Below are 15,965 nucleotides of genomic sequence, written 5' to 3'. Positions count from 1 at the left end.
GTGTGTGGCGGTTTTTTTTCCAGGACGAACGTGGGTAATTATCTGCACACGTTCGTCCTGTAAAAAAATAAAACGCCACCAACGGGGTCGACTCGGGGAAGCTAATCGAACCCACCCAATAAGGTCTCATTTTTGGGGGGCCAAATCTCCGGCAGACTACAGAATTCCCTGGGACACCTTTACTGATAACTTCACGAGGCGAAATAAATGTTTTTATGAAAAATTAACAATTGGACTTGGCTTTTTATACGTTATTTAGAAGGCACTGCACACTATTGGTAATTACTCGAAAATAATTTGTAGCAAAAAAAACTTTCTTGGTAACGAGTAATGGATAGCTGTCGATAGTATAAAACATTATGAGAAACGGCTCCCTGTGAAGTAGTTTCCGCGAAAGTAATAGTTTTCCACGAATTTCATTTCGAGACCTCAAAGAGAATTAGATTTTGAGGTGTTGAAATCTAGCATGATCTGAAAGCACACAACTTCGTGTGACAAGGTTTTTTTCTTTCATTTTTATCTCGCCTTCGACGACCAATTGAGCTCAAATTTTCACAGTTTGTTATTTTATGCATAATGTTGAGATACACGAAGCCAGTGAGAAGACTGGTCTTTGACAATATTACCCTCCTCCATCCAGCCCAGTGTTTGTAAAAGACGGGTCTTCTCACGGTCTTCTCAGTTAAAAGTTTCTTTCACTAAAATACCTCTGAGCAATGAAAAGGGTGATTTCTTATTTTATTTACTTCCGAGAGAACAAAAAAGACAAGGGCCGGAACACAAAAGGAATGTTGTGTACAAAGTCTATGGGAATGTCTTCACTACGGAGACAAAGGAAAGAACAAAAGATGTCTCCACAGGGATGTAACAAATTGGATCTGTGATCTTGGCTGAATTACACGTGTTATTTTAGAGGGCCTGCTCACCAGGCGCATTGTATGTATTTTTTCCCCCTTTTTCTGTACATCAAAAGTGCCACTGTCGTAGTGCTTTTCAATGTTTTTTTGTGTCTTCTAAATCGATTAAAAACGGGAATCCTTAAAAAACAATCGCAAAAATAGTTGAGAATGGCAATTTAATATTTACAGAAGAAAACAAAAATCGATGGGAGCCCGGGGCAGGCAAAAACTTTGGGCTAGACCATAATAATAATACTGTCGACAGTAAAAAGGGGGCGTCTCCTTCAGCGTTTGTTCCTCGAGAGGGCGTGCTCCATCGAGTAGCTCATAGTCTGGTTCTCATCGCTGTGCGTCAGACGTGCAGATTTTAATAGGAGCTGGTCCAGGTGTACGGCTGCACAGTAAAGAGTCACGGGGGAGGTACAAGTTCGTTGTAAAAACAAGTAAGGTCAACTTTTCTTTTCTTTAAATTCATGGAGGTTACCTTAGTTTTTCTTTTAATTAATAGTTCTTCCTAGTCAGTAGAGCTACATAAATAGTATTTGTAGTTTTTGTAATTAACTGAAAATGTTTAAGCCGATAAACATGTTCGATAGTTCAACCTAAAAATCTGACTGAGTGGGCAATTCAGATTGAGTGACACACACACAGCCCCATCGGACTCACTCATCAGTGCACACTCAGTCATCAGCAGACTCAGTCGGGTCAGAGCGTAGGTTTAGTTTGTTCTACCTCCATGGTTTGTTTAATTGGTAGGTCGGTGCTAATTTATTCCTCCATGGTCGGTGACACTATTTGCTGACATGACTGACTCGGGATCAGTATTGCTTGATAAATGAACTGAATAAAAAAAGGGGGAAATAGATTCCATACCATTCATAATCAATCATACATGTAGATAGTCTGTACTCTGTGGTCTGTTTTTCTATAAGGCCAGTTAAAAAACATTTTAAATTTCATATCTGATTCTGATATTGAATTTATACTCAAGTTGATTGGAAGGGAGTGTTAACTGTTTTTGTTTTTTTATATTGGAAAAGTTTCCGTATATTTATCCCATAATCCTGCCAGTGCCTAGAACCTTAACCCAATTACTGGGCCCTGGGGCGCTGTACTTTTTTTTTTTTTTTTTTTTTTTTTCATTATTGGCCATTAATACTAGTAATAGTAGTACACCTTTTTTCGAAATTTGTTATTATCAGTTGTACTAGTTTTACTATTTAGTACGTTTGTAGTACGACCGTTAATGACAGGAGTACAGCGCAGCCAGTAACTAGGTCTTGCCAGCCAGTGGTGCCACCACTTTTGTATGATTGAAACAAAATTCTATGTGATTTACTCAAATGAGATATTCCTTTTTGTAAAAGTGAGTGAACAAGTGGTGGCAGTACACTCCGTGAAAGTTTGCCGTTCCAGTCAGCTCTGTACTCTTTTAAAACTATTTGTCATTTGCATTGAAAGATCCAAACAAAATTATGTTATCGCGAATAGCAAAATATCAAGAGAGGGCGCTGTTGCACCCACACAAAGATATAGGCCGTGCGCACATCGTGCATGACAACAATACATACACCGCGATAGCAACTGCCCCATCTGCCTACCAACAACGCATTGCGGTTCTGAATCTCGATAAACCTTATTGTGTAAATTTTTGTTTAATTAATACACCCGAGCCCCAGTTACTTGGTCTGCATGTACTCCTACATGTACCTGAAAATGACTGAAGGAAAGGTATCTTAATTACGTTCCCACATTAATGGAGGCCTGGTATTAAAACCATATAGAAAAGATTTTGGTCTGTCAGGTTTTATCGATGACAGGGTCACTGTCAGCAGCGCACCTGGGAGAAGAGAACAAAAAATCATCCTAATGTAGCTACATACATTGTAGGCCCCTACCCTATAGCAGGAGGAGGGTTACAATACATTACCGCAACTACCTACCCTATTGATCTGACTTTAAAATGTTTCTCATTTTACTTTTTTGCATTTTCAGAGGGATTTTTTTAGCACCATACGTTTTCCTTCAGTGTGCTGCAAGACCACATAACGACCTGTTTACTATGGTAAGATTACTTTGTGTACAGTCATTCTATCTACAATGTAATTAACACACAGAGGCCAAAATATAATATCGTACATACAGGAATGCTGGTGTCAGGTGTGTGTATGGCATTTGTTTGGCTTTGGTTTCTGACAAAGTATAACAGTACATTTAGTTCAACCCTCCCCTTTTTCCTAAAAAAAAAGCCTCTGCTATAAATTTGATATCAAAACATAGACACGATTATTCTTGAACTTTGTCATGTTCCTGGCCAAGCAAGAAACTGCTGTTGTGCTTGGTTTTGCCATTATGAATAATTTCTACCTTGTCATATAGCCTTGTGCAAACAAACGTTTTTGCATCCCAGATGCAATATTATCCCGATGCAATAACATCTATTATATCGTTGCGGTACCCCGCTGCCAAAAACATAGGATCCGAACTGCCTCTAGCTACCGGGCAATCTCGGTAGTCTAGTTGGTAAGACACTGCTCTAAAATTGCAAGGGTTGATGTTCGAATCCCACCTGAGTAATAGGCCTATGCCTGTGATATTTTTTGCACAGGACTCGGGGAAAGTACTGAGTATACATACACATGGGTGTACGGGTAAAAAAAAAAATCTATTTAATAACCAAAATGGTTAGTTCAGGAAAGGGCCCGATTCTTTACGGAGGCACCGAAGACGATTTCACTTGGTCATTGCCTTGGTGCCCTTAAAATGCTCTCAAAAGAAATTTACAATTTCCTCAGAGGGTGCCCTTAAGTAGAGGTGGAAATGCCTCGTAGTGCCCTTGCCCTTTCAAAAACAAAGCATACAGGCCTGCTACTGTATTACTTGGGTATTTCAACATATTATGTGCATGATTGTGATGAATCATCACCACCATCCTTCGTCCTTAGACGAGATAGTAGGAGCAGCCTTGATGAAGTGGTGCCAGGTTGCTTTGTCCCTCATGAGTTGTTGGGTCTCGTTTGGATTGAGATTTGTGTCTCTGGTGGTGGTGTCAGTGAAGCTCATTTTCCTCTGCCAGGAAGATTCAAGAAGACCAGATGCGATATAGGTTGATCCCCTCTTCGCAAACAGTGGCCAGCAAACTGGAGACGTCTCTGCGTTATGGTCTCGGAAATTGGTTACTGATAAGATCTCAATTGTTCTGTTTCTTGTTGCTACAGGATGATTCCACTGAGCAGAATGGGGAAGTCTCTAACAATACGCCCTTTGACCCTTGGTACCATGTAAGAGTCACTGGAGCCACCAAGAATGGTGAATCTGTCAACTTTGACATTGAAACAAAGAAGGTATGTCCTCTACTTTAAAACATTGTAGGGCTGTATCCAAATTGGTGGCTACAGCTACAACTGTTGCGAAGTGTGTTGCTAAGGATGTCCTATACCTCAACGCATGATGACGCTGAAATCAAGCCATAGCCCTAGCTGAAGCTGTAGCCGCTTGTTCAGACACAGCCTAATAATAATAATAATAATAATAATAGTCCTAGGTTCGTGTATAGGCCTAGGGCTTAAGTATCACACACCTAGGGGCGTCCAAACTTTGCAGTCTCCAGTTAGGTAGCCATGTTCTCAAAAGTTAATGAACTGAGAAGTTGATTTATTACAAATTATTTATTTATTTTAAAAGCGAAGCAGTCATACTTGGCAGTCTCACTAACAAACCATGGTGGCTGAGCAAATCTGTTCTGCTGTCTGGCTTGGTGTGGCAGCCCCTAAGAAGCTTAAATTTTTGCTTAGCTCAAACTGTTACATATTTGTTTTGCTCTTAAAGGAAGTGGACACTATTAGTAATTACTCAAAATAATTTTTAGCATGAAAGCTTACTTGGTAACAAGTAATGGGCAGCTGTTGATAGTATAAACCCTCTGAAGTAATGTAGTTTTCGAGAAAGAAGTAATTTTCTACAAATCTGATTTCAAGACCTCAGAATTAGATTTTGAAGTCTCGAAATCAAGCATCTGAAAGCACACAACTTCCTGTGACAATGGTGTAATTTCTTTTAATATTATCTCGCAACTTCGACGACCGATAGAGCTCAAATTGTCACAGGTTTGTTATTTTATGCATCTGTTGAGATACACCAAGTGAGAAGCCTGATCTTTGACAATTAGCGTGTACCAATAGTGTCCAGTGTATTTAAGTCTGTTCTATGAAATACCAGGGCCCAATTGTGGGGCTGCTTGAGAACAGAAAGTATAAAGAATTTGTAAACAAATTGTGCTTGAAACCTGTTTAAGGTTAGCAGCCAAAATAACTTGTGCTATGAAATTAGACCCCGAGGGCCCTGCTTTAGAATATAGAGTAGCTAAGCCGAAACAAATTATGCTTAACAGTTAAGGTTTACCAGGCAAAATAAAAATGTGTACCATCTGTTACTTGTATCCTTCATATTTTTGCTTAAGTGTAAAACTGTTGAAGCAGGCGACTGCTTTAGCTCTACATGTTATGTAAATGGGGTGGCCTGGTCATTGAGTGAGCAAACGATGTAATGTACACATGGCCAAATCTCATAGAACTGCTTAAAAGCATAACAAGTTGCTAAGCACTTGAACAATTGTTCTCATCAAAATAAGGTTTATTAGCCAAATACCATGTCACATACATCACTGTTTTGTGACGGGTATCCAGCTCCTTTTGCTTAGCAGAGAATTAATAAGCAAATTTCCTACTTCTGCTCTATGCAATCCGTGAAATTGGCCCATAGCTTGTTAAGCACGAAAAAGTAGCTAAGCATAACAAAATTATATGCTTTCCAGAATAAGGTTACCTGTAAAATTATGAGGTTACATCCCATATATGGCGTTATCCTGCTCTTTTTTTTCCGTAGCCCTAGGCCCAATTTCATAGAGATGCTTAAGCAGAAAATATTGCTTAACAATAAGCAGGATGTCATTCAAAAATGTATGTACTTGTATGTATGTGACATGGTATTTTGGCTGGAAAGCTCATTCTGGTAAGCATATTTTGTTGTGCTTAGCTACTTTTTGTTGTGCTTAAGCACATCTATGAAGTTGGGCGCAGGTCTACATGTACTGTACACTGTACATGTCAGTGACCATACAGCACATGTACGTGAGTATACATTGAACCATCTTGCTTTATATTACTAGAGGCAGGAAGGGGTTGGGAGTGTGTCATCATGGCTAATGATATCATCCACTTCCTTTAGATTCTTGTTATCGTTACCCTGGTACAAATAATCACATGACCACAAATAGGGTTAAAGGGTAGGGAATTAGTATTGGTAATTTTTCTCTGTTTTTTTTTTGAGTGGGGGGGGGGCACTTTTAAAGGCACTGGGTTCGATTTTACGTAGAGTTAAGACTAGTCTTTTCTCGAGTTAGGACGAGTTAAACTAGGCATAGGTTTCTAATATCTCATAGGACTAGTCTTAAGTTAGGACTACAGGCCTGATACTTCACAGAGGCGATTGCCTCCGTTGCCCCCATGCCATTCCCTTGGTACGAATTTACAATTTTCTCACAGGGTGCCCTTTGCCAAAGAGAAAATGCCTTGGTGCCCTTGCCCTTTCAAAAACGAAGTAGCAGAAATAATATTAAAGGCAGTGGACACTATTGGTAATTGTCAAAGACTAGTCTTCACAGTTGGTGTGTCTCAACATATACATAAAATAACAAACCTGTGAAAGTTTGAGCTCAATCGGTCATCGAAGTTGCGAGATAATAATGAAAGAAAACAAAAAGGCCCTTGTCACACGAAGTTGTGTGCTTTCAGATGCTTGATTTCGAGACCTCAAATTCTAAATCTGAGGTCTCTAAATCAAATTTGTGGAAAAATACTTCTTTCTCGAAAACTATGGCACTTCAGAGGGAGCCGTTTCTCACAATGTTTTATACCATCAACCTCTTCCCATCTTGTCACCAAGAAAGGTTTTATGCCAATAATTATTTTGAGTAATTACCAATAGTGTCCACTGCCTTTAATACATGTAAACAGCCACTTTGACTAATATTATCATTTATTATTGTTTTAAATCCGATGATTAACAATGTTGTTGTTGTGTTTTATTTGTTTAAAGCTAGAGGAAAGTGGGAAAGAGACAACAGTGCAGCGAGTCTATGAGGATTTTGAGTGGCTGCAGCATTGTCTAGCGACCGATTCTGACGTTGGTGGAGTCATAGTAAGTTCATGGTGTAAAACTGTAACAAATTATAATTGTTTAAGTTTAGATTGCACTCTCTCCAGGACCAGCCTGTTCAAGGGCGCATTTCGTTAAAAAATATTTTAAAAATTACACAATAATAACACGAATAATAGAAAAGAAAACATCAAATTTTACATGCAGTAAACATTATTTTTGTATGTACTTTTTCCTAACAAAAAACACAATGTCAACAGATATACATTAAACTTACACAGTTTGAAGATTATGATAGTAGAAAGCTTCCCTTGAAATTTTACTTACTGAGGTGCTGTAGTTTTTGAGAAATAGTAAAAGTAATAATTTTCGTCTCGGTTTTAGCATGTAAAAACGTATTAACCAGTTATGCTATGGTTTTGGTATAATATCATACTGGTTAAGGGGATTTTACATGCTAAAATAGTTTTGGTCTCATGAGACCAAAACTATTGTGTGACTTGCTTTACTCATTTCTCAAAAACTACACAACCTTAGTTAGTAATATTTGAAGGAAAGCTTTCCACTATCATCTTCAAACCCTGTAAGTTTAATGTAAATCTGTGGATATTTTGAAAAAGTACCCAAATCCTTTAAAAAGGTTAATTACATAAACACTGTAATAGTAGTTATACTGAGTTCTTGTATATAGGGATTCATCCCCCTTGGGGTGTGTGTATACACCCATTATTTGTTTCACAGGTGCCATTAGGATGAGCTTTGTTTTCCACTATGGCACCCATGCACCCTTTTATATAGAAGCTTGTAATGGATTACAAATGGCTGCATTTTAATTTCTTTGACAACAATGCCAGAAAGACTGGGGCATACCCCTTCATCCAAACAATAAATGTACTAGTTTCTTAAAAGCATGGGGGTCGATTTCATAAAGAGTTAGTTAGGACTAGTCACCTAGGCGATAGTAAAAACTTAAGGGTACATGTACATGTAGTCCTAAGTTAGGAAGAGTATATCGTCCTTGCTCGAGATAAGACTAGGCCTAACTCTTTGTGAAATCGACCTCCGTTTACCTACAAGTACAGCCCAACTTACAGGTCCTTAGGCCTTTGCCGGCCTCTTTCATCAAATCTTTAAGCATGGTTCATACTTTACTGCGAATGCAAATCTGATACAAATTTTTGTTGTAACAAATTCGCTTAAAAGAAGGTTTCTGACTGGATTTCTTGGACAATTGAAACTAGCTATTTTTTTCCTTTCAGATGCCGCCATTGCCAGCTAGACCAATAGCATCACCAGCAGATGCCGCAGCAAAGTCAAAGAAAGAACTGGGCACAGATGAAAAGATCAAAGGTTGGTGTTTAAGTCACTTGACATTGGTAAATACTCAAATAATTTTTAGCATAAAAACTTACCTGGTAACAACGCAATGGAGAGCCGTTGATAGTGTGAACCATTGTGAGAAACGGCCCTCTGAAGTAATGTAGTTTTGGAGAAAAAAAAATGTCAAAGTTGACTCGTAACTGAACTGTTTACAATTGGTTAGTTTCTCGATGAAATAACATTTTCTTTTCTAATTTTGTAGGTGATGAGTTCCACAAGGATTGCCGCACTCTGGAAAAATACTTACAGCAAGTCGTCCGACACTGCATCCTTGGAAAGAACATTTCACTTGCTAAATTTCTAACAGAGACCCAGGTAAAATAAAGTAAAATTGTTTTCTCTGTGTCAAGCTGCATGTCAATGGTCACAGCAACATGTCAAAGGTCAATTAACAGTCAGGAGAGGTCCCTCTGGCATCCTCGTCTATGTGACCAGTTGTAGAGTTTCCTCCGCAAAGATGGAATTACGGGTGTCGAAGGAGGTCCCATTTTATAACATTATTAAACAACAAGTTTGTATGACACTGCTCTGGAATTGCAAAGGTCGTGGGTTCGAATCCCACCCGAGTGATTATGCCTGTGATTTTGGTACCACAGAACTCGGGAAAGTACACAGTAGTATACAGTGCTTACACACTTCAGTGTATGTGTGTAAAACCAAAACTAACAAGACTGTTTTTGTTTCTTGTGTACAGCCACCAGTAAGGGCAAAACTCAAGAAGTCCCTTCTGACAAACCTGTCCAAGGCGGTGGGGGAGGTACGGAAAGGCGGTCACCAAGACGTGGACGAGTACTTCCAGAAGGAACGAGCCACAGTCAACGATTTAGTCAAGCTCATGAAGGAGGCCAGTGATAACTTCAACAACATGCTGAACCATGAAGAAAGTAAGTGGCCTAATAGTAAGGTGAGATGAGAGATGTAGAGCCTCCCACAGCTAAGACAGTAACTTCCTTCTTCAGCTTCTCTCCACTGGGTTCTTGGCTAGTACAGTGATTAAGTTCGCTTTTTTGTGAGTCCTTGTCTTCACAACCAGAATGAATGAAGAAGAAAAAAATCTACTAAATAATTTGTTAAAATTGAATTTAAATACATAAAATAATGCCATTCAGGTTGGCTCGGTGGTAACTTCACTGCCTTTCACTTCTGTAGACCTGGGTTCAAATTGTGAACTGGCACCTTGCACCGGTTTCCAGTCATGATTGCATGTGTTTTCCCTATTTGTTGGGGTTTTCCTCCTACATCTAAAACTGAAACGTCCTACCTTGTTTTCTCTCCATTTGGGTTTTTGGCTAGTACAGAGATTAGAAGCCATTGGACCCTTTCGGTACAGAAAAAAAAAGTTCACAGATTTACAAATAACTTACAGGGTTTACAGAAGGTAGTGGTGAAATACTTCTCTTGAAATATTATTCCATGAAATGCTTTACTTTTTGAGAAAACAGTAAAACAATATCAATTCACGTTAAAGAGAATTACGGATTTATTTTAAACACATGACATGACACGGCGAAACGCGCGGATACAAGGTGGGTTTTCCCGTTATTTTCTCCCGACTCCGATGACCGATTGAGCCTAAATTTTCACAGGTTTGTTATTTGATATAGAAGTTGTGGCACACAAAGTGTGGGCCTTGGACAACACTGTTTACCAAAAGGGTCCAATGGCTTTAAGTTCGCTTTTCACAACCAGAATTAATAAATAAAATAAATGTAATTAAAACTCATTGTGGTTCTTTCCTTTCATTGGTTGTATTTTCTTGATGTTCCACAGGGTTAGCGTCCTCTCTGAATCATCTGTCAACATCGCTGTGTTTAGCAAGCACTGCAGCTGAGGATGGACCGAGCTCTGACATCAACAAGTAAGACCCCCCAAGTGTTGATTGTATAACTTAGATGTTGTTAAAAGATGCATCGGGGATAAAGACTAATAGTTTAGAATTTACCCTTAAACACTGATGTGTGTTACAAATGTATACTCAGTACTTCCCAAGTTATGTAGAGAAAATCACAGGCATATTGTTACTTGGATTCAGACCCACGACCTATTCAGTTCAATTTTGGCATTTCATGTTAAATATGAACCAGTTTTTATGGTTTTTTTTTTATTTTATTTTCCCTGTTTGCCACATCACTCCCCAGTTTCTGAATTTAAAAATTTCGAACAACTTCTCAGTTGCTCTTTCCATTTCTTCAACCCAAACAATCCCCGCTATCATTTTATTTTTGAACGGTGTTAAAGCGCTTTATAAATGCAATGCCCCTTATTTTTGACCGCGCGGGGGCGCTATAAATAGTATTTTGATCACTTCCGGGGGTACACGCAATTCGCCCTGCACAAATTAATAGGCGTTCTGTCACTTTTGTTGCGCCGTAGTTTCAATTTGCTTTAGAGGTGGATTATAACGGCTCCTTTTAAAGTCTTATTGTCTGTGATGGATTAGATGTCTGTGGTTATAATGTGTTCCAATCTTTAAAAACTGTTTTGCGTATGAATGAATATACCCCCGGAAGTGATTGAGAGTGCCCTCACGCGGTCAAAAATATGGCCAATTAGGTTAAGTTAGGTTTCTCAGTTATGATATTCCCCCTTTTTCCCCTCCTTTATTAATCTGATATTTCAGGATGCAGCTGCATTTGGCTAAGGCAGTGGAGCATTACTCTCACGGGATCGACGTCTTTGTTACTAACGATGAGAAAACCCTGGGCTTTTGCCTGGATCACTATGCAAGATATTTAGAATCAGAAAAGGTAAAGAAACACCCAATTCATCAGGGATGAGAAATTCCAGACTGATAGCTGAATGCTGATTAATATGTGCTTCACTTGGTGATGAGTGTCAGTTTTTTTTCTTTTTTGCAATTCATAAATATCGGTCAACTTCATTTTGACTCGCCCTGTATAGACTTGTATCACGCTGTCACCATCTTGGTCATGTTCCCTGTTTCCAACAACAGTAATGAATGCAAACATGGCACCAGACTATTATTTCGTCCGGCCACAGTATGGTTACATTGAGTTGGAATGGAGTAAAATCAAGATGTTCATACCTTGATGAAGGTCTATAAGAAGCCATTATTATTTTTATTATTAGGCCTCATAAAAAAAAAATTGTTGATCGTCCCCGCCGGACCGTTCAAAACCCCCATAAAACAACAACCTTTTCAACTGATATTTTTTTCAAAATGTACAGGTTTGTAAAGATATTTAAAGAATTTTGTTATTCATGTTGGCAAAGCAAGAACAATTCTTCGAATATTTAATTGGGCTACACTGTGCTAAGTTGTTTGAAAAAGTTTACAGAAAATGTCATCTAGGAGTTAAATTTGTTTGACAAAACTATTGAAAACATCAAGAACACACAAACCCTCTGTTTTATAGTGATTGTGATGATTTCTTTATTCTTGATTTCATATTTGGCATGTCATCAAAACTTTATAAAAAAAAAAAAACCTCCCTCCCCCATCCGCAAAAAAAAAGAAAACAAGATCAACAATTTTTGCAGACAGGGATTACAATAAAACATTCCCCTTTTCATAATTCTCATTTTCGTTTTCTATCCCTCTCAATCAACAGACAATGCTGTATGGCAGAACATGCAAGCTTGTTGAATTTGAAAACGCCACAAAAGCATTAGAAAAAGCTAAACCATTAAAGAGAGAGGCGGTGAGTATAACTTTAATTGTGCCTAAAGCACAGAAATATGCTAAGCACAGAACAGTAAAACGTAGCAGAAATGAGTTAGCATCTACATGTAAGCACAGATCAGTAATTTATGTGTAGTAAAAAATAAGTCATCAGCTAAGCACAGAACAGTAATGTGTAGCAGAAATAAGTCAGCAGCCAAAATACCTGAAAATACTTGCGGGCAACCCAAAATTTTGTTTGACGCGAGTGAAAAAAAGTGCCAAGGCGAGCAAATTTCAGTCTTTTTCATTTTTCCAGAATCTCGTCCCTGGTGTTCTCACCAATATGGCCATGGTTCGATTCCCGGCTAGCGCCGATTATGTGAGTAGAGTTTTGCCTTGGATCTCTTCTGTGCGACATGTTTTTTATCCGGGGCCATCTGGTTTTCCTCCCTGAAAGATCAAGCACTTTTGATATCAGGCAGTGTTCCAGTATAAAATTGCTGCATGCTGTGACGGGGTCCATGGCATTTTGTTCACCAGAGGGGGCAAATAGCACCCGTGGCGAAGCCGAGGGCACCATTTGCCACCGAGGGTGTACAAAACCCATGGACACCAGTTACAGCATGCAGCAATTGTTTTGTTATACCTTGGTAACATTGTTATTCCTCTTCTCAAAGTTCTGTTGTCAAATATTATTCTGACGGATGCATAGTTCAATAAGCAGACGAACAGTTCAAATAAGAAACAATTCGTCACTGTTTCCTTGAACCCGTAAGTGTTTCATACACAGCGCTGGAAATCTACCAACGTTGGGAACGATCAAGGTGATGTACACCGTTGTATACATCACTTTTCATGTTACCCGACCCCCGAGCGATGTGACATGCGTCTTTGTGTTATATCGCGTGATTGGTTCTCGACCAATAAAATTTGTTACCAAGGTATAACAAGGTCGAATGCCGGTCGATTTGGCTGGCTGCCAACAGCACCGTTCATGCCTTCAGCTTCAATATACTGTATGATGTTGCTACGATGTTGCGCTAGTAGGTTGCACTCGATCTCTGCTCTTCATTGCTTGTCATTTTCTCATGTTTTTGCAAATCTGTCATGCTTCGGATGCTTACCTGTATCTACTCTATTTACATAGGACTTTTTCTTCCGCTGTCATGCGGAAAGTTACTGTAACTGTGTAATTCTACCATGCGTTTCCACCTGGATTATATTCTCCGACGTTTGCTTAGCTTGAGTTTACAGCGCGGAGCTACAACGCTTACGCGTATCACTGACTCTGCCTTGGATTGGTTCTCATCATATTTTGCAAATCGCCAACAGTCTGTGCTCATCAACAATTTCGCCCACGGTGCCTTTATACAACGTACCCATCACCACTGGAAGGTATCATATTTTTGTATGGCGTCACCTGCGTGGTGTACACTGATGACATCCAGGTTTACGTCACTATGAGTATGACGAAAGAGCTGCTTCCTGACTTCATTCAGCAATTGGAGTCATGCCAGGTGCACATCAAGTCGTTGCCAAATGCCAATAACCTGAAAGTGAAGGATGATAAAGCCAAAGTCATTCACCTCTAAATTTACAAACCATTCTCAAATTTATAGACGTTTTTCGATTCATGGCTTTGTCTTTAAACTCGGCGTCAGGCTCCATGATTTGACCTGAAGCCCTGTGTGCAGACGCGAAGCACGCGCAATTGTCAAAACAACCGCAGAGCCAAGCGACTCTAAAGCCGAAGCCGTGATTTTGAAAAGGGCCTTTAGTATATCCATCAGCAAAACCTGCAGAAAACCTGTCACTAGTGCCCGCAACCTTGGAACCATTGCCACATCAAACCTACAAATGCAGAATCAAATCAACAACATCTGCTGCTCTTCATCCCTAGCTGTTCTCAAGATTAAAAAGATTCGGAAAGTGCTAGACCACCAAAAATGACAGAGAAACTGCTCCATGCTTTCTTCTCTTGTCGCTCTCGATTTTCGTAACAGTCTGCTACACTGGGTGCGTTCGTTTAGCTTCCCTGGGTCATCCACGCTCTGCCCCGGTGCGTTCGAATAGTGTTTGACGTCATTCCAGGGGCTCACCCAGGTCAACCCCCAGTGCCCTGCTTGAGGAGTGGGTCACTTGGGGGCTGGCCCCAGGTAAACGACGTCACTACGAGAGCGGTGAGTGGTCATTCGTTTAGCTCTTGTCAGGGGCTCACCTGAGTGAGCACCGCGGGGTAGACCCAGGGAAGCTAGATTTGTTATTTTATGCGTATGTTTGGATACACCAAGTGAGAATTCTGGTCTTTGACGATTGCCAAAAGTGTCCAGGGGTGGACCAGTCCTAAGTTAGGACCAGTAACTCATCCTAACTTAGGACTGGTCCTATCTCTTAGCATTGCCTAGGACTAGTCCTAAGTTAGGACTACCTTTGTGAAATCCACCCCTGTGCCTTTAAAGGTGCAGGGACTCCAACCTGATGCCATCATAGAGTAGCATAGCTAGCAATAGAATCCACCCTTTATGATTTGGAAATATTTTCTGATTTCTTATCAGGCGGAGGAGCTGAAAGAAAAGAGGGAGAGAGAATTCAATGAAATATCCGAAGTTGCCAAGAAAGAGGTTAGTAATTGGCATGGCCAAGCGGTTTAGGTTATCATACTCAAGTTATGGTGGCTATGTTATCAGTTTCAGTTTAGTTCAATTCAATCAACATTTATTTCCATATTGGTGAATAAAAGAGTAAAATAAACAAATTGAGTACAATTATTTAAGTTCAAAGACGTTCAAGAACTGGTTAAGAAAAATGATCAATGGAAATGGAATAAAAATGGAAAAATATAGTTGATACAAAACAAACCAATATGGGGGAACTTACATCAGGGTGTGGGTTCAGAATCTTGTCAGGACACTTTTGTCCTTATTTCGTAGATGTTAAATTGGCATCGGGATAAAGATTAATATTTTTCCCCTTTCTTTTACCCATACACCTATGTTTGTTAGCACTGTACTTTCCCCGAGTCCTGTGAAAAAAATATCACAGGCATATTACTCGGATGGGATTTGAAGTCATGACCCTTGCAATTCTAGAGCAGTGTCTTACCAACTAGACTACCACAATTGCCCGGTAGCTAGAGGTAGTTTGAATCCTATGTTTTGGCAAGGGGTAATGCAACAATATATAACAGATTTTGTCCTTGGGGTAAGTGAGTACCTGAGATTGATTAGATGTATTCTCCCCAGGGAGCTGTGAGATGGTTGAAGAAATGCCCCAGTCACCAGGGGAGTGCCATTAGCATAGCGGATTTAAGTGCAATATAAGAAGCAGCTACTTTTAATACATAGGCCTAGACCTTATGCATCTGAATTTGATTTTGTGTTAAGAGTGAGCCTTTATTTTGTTGAAACTATCCGCCGATCACTTTCCATTCCTTTGCAGATAAGCAAGTTTCAGAGGCAGCGTGTGGTAGAGTTCCAGAAAGCCTTAATTCTGTACGCCGAAGCTAAGATCAAGACGGCCCGCGATATATCCGCTCTCATCGCCAAGGACATCAGCACACTGAAGCAGATGGAGTTCAGCAGCAGTGCTTCAGAATGAGTGTAGAAATAACAATAAAGGTATCAATTAAAAAGATTTTATGACCTAAGGGACCACTAGTATTTTTTGCCAAAATATTTGTTTAATATGGTGTGCAAGCTGGAATGAATAACCTTGAGCCCGTTTTTTTTTTTTAACTTCATGTGAATGCGATTGCGACGTGAATTTGACGTCACAACCCTCCTTTCGCAGCGATATTCACAAGAGAGTTGAACAGAACTCAACTCAGTGCGAATTTCGTTGCGAATTTGTGACGTCAACATTCGTAGCGCATTCGCATTCGCATTCGCAGAAAGTATGAACCGGGC

The 15,965-nt window shown here is 39.7% G+C and overlaps 1 protein-coding gene across 1 annotated transcript; it reads left to right on the top strand.

The window, feature by feature from the left end:
- The first annotated feature begins 1,259 nt into the window (after positions 1–1,259).
- LOC117307005 (sorting nexin-5-like) lies at positions 1,260–15,965 on the top strand. Its single transcript, XM_033791623.1, has 12 exons — positions 1,260–1,342; positions 2,895–2,964; positions 4,118–4,243; positions 6,996–7,097; positions 8,315–8,405; positions 8,638–8,750; positions 9,130–9,319; positions 10,206–10,293; positions 11,056–11,182; positions 12,008–12,097; positions 14,616–14,681; positions 15,499–15,965. The coding sequence occupies exons 2-12, from the start codon at positions 2,962–2,964 to the stop codon at positions 15,655–15,657; spliced, it is 1,155 nt and encodes a 384-aa protein (XP_033647514.1). The 5' UTR covers positions 1,260–1,342; positions 2,895–2,961; the 3' UTR covers positions 15,658–15,965.

This window comes from Asterias rubens, chromosome 2, assembly GCF_902459465.1.
Source record: "Asterias rubens chromosome 2, eAstRub1.3, whole genome shotgun sequence".
Classification (NCBI taxonomy): Eukaryota; Metazoa; Echinodermata; class Asteroidea; order Forcipulatida; family Asteriidae; genus Asterias; species Asterias rubens.
This window is presented reverse-complemented; position numbering and strand designations above follow the sequence as displayed.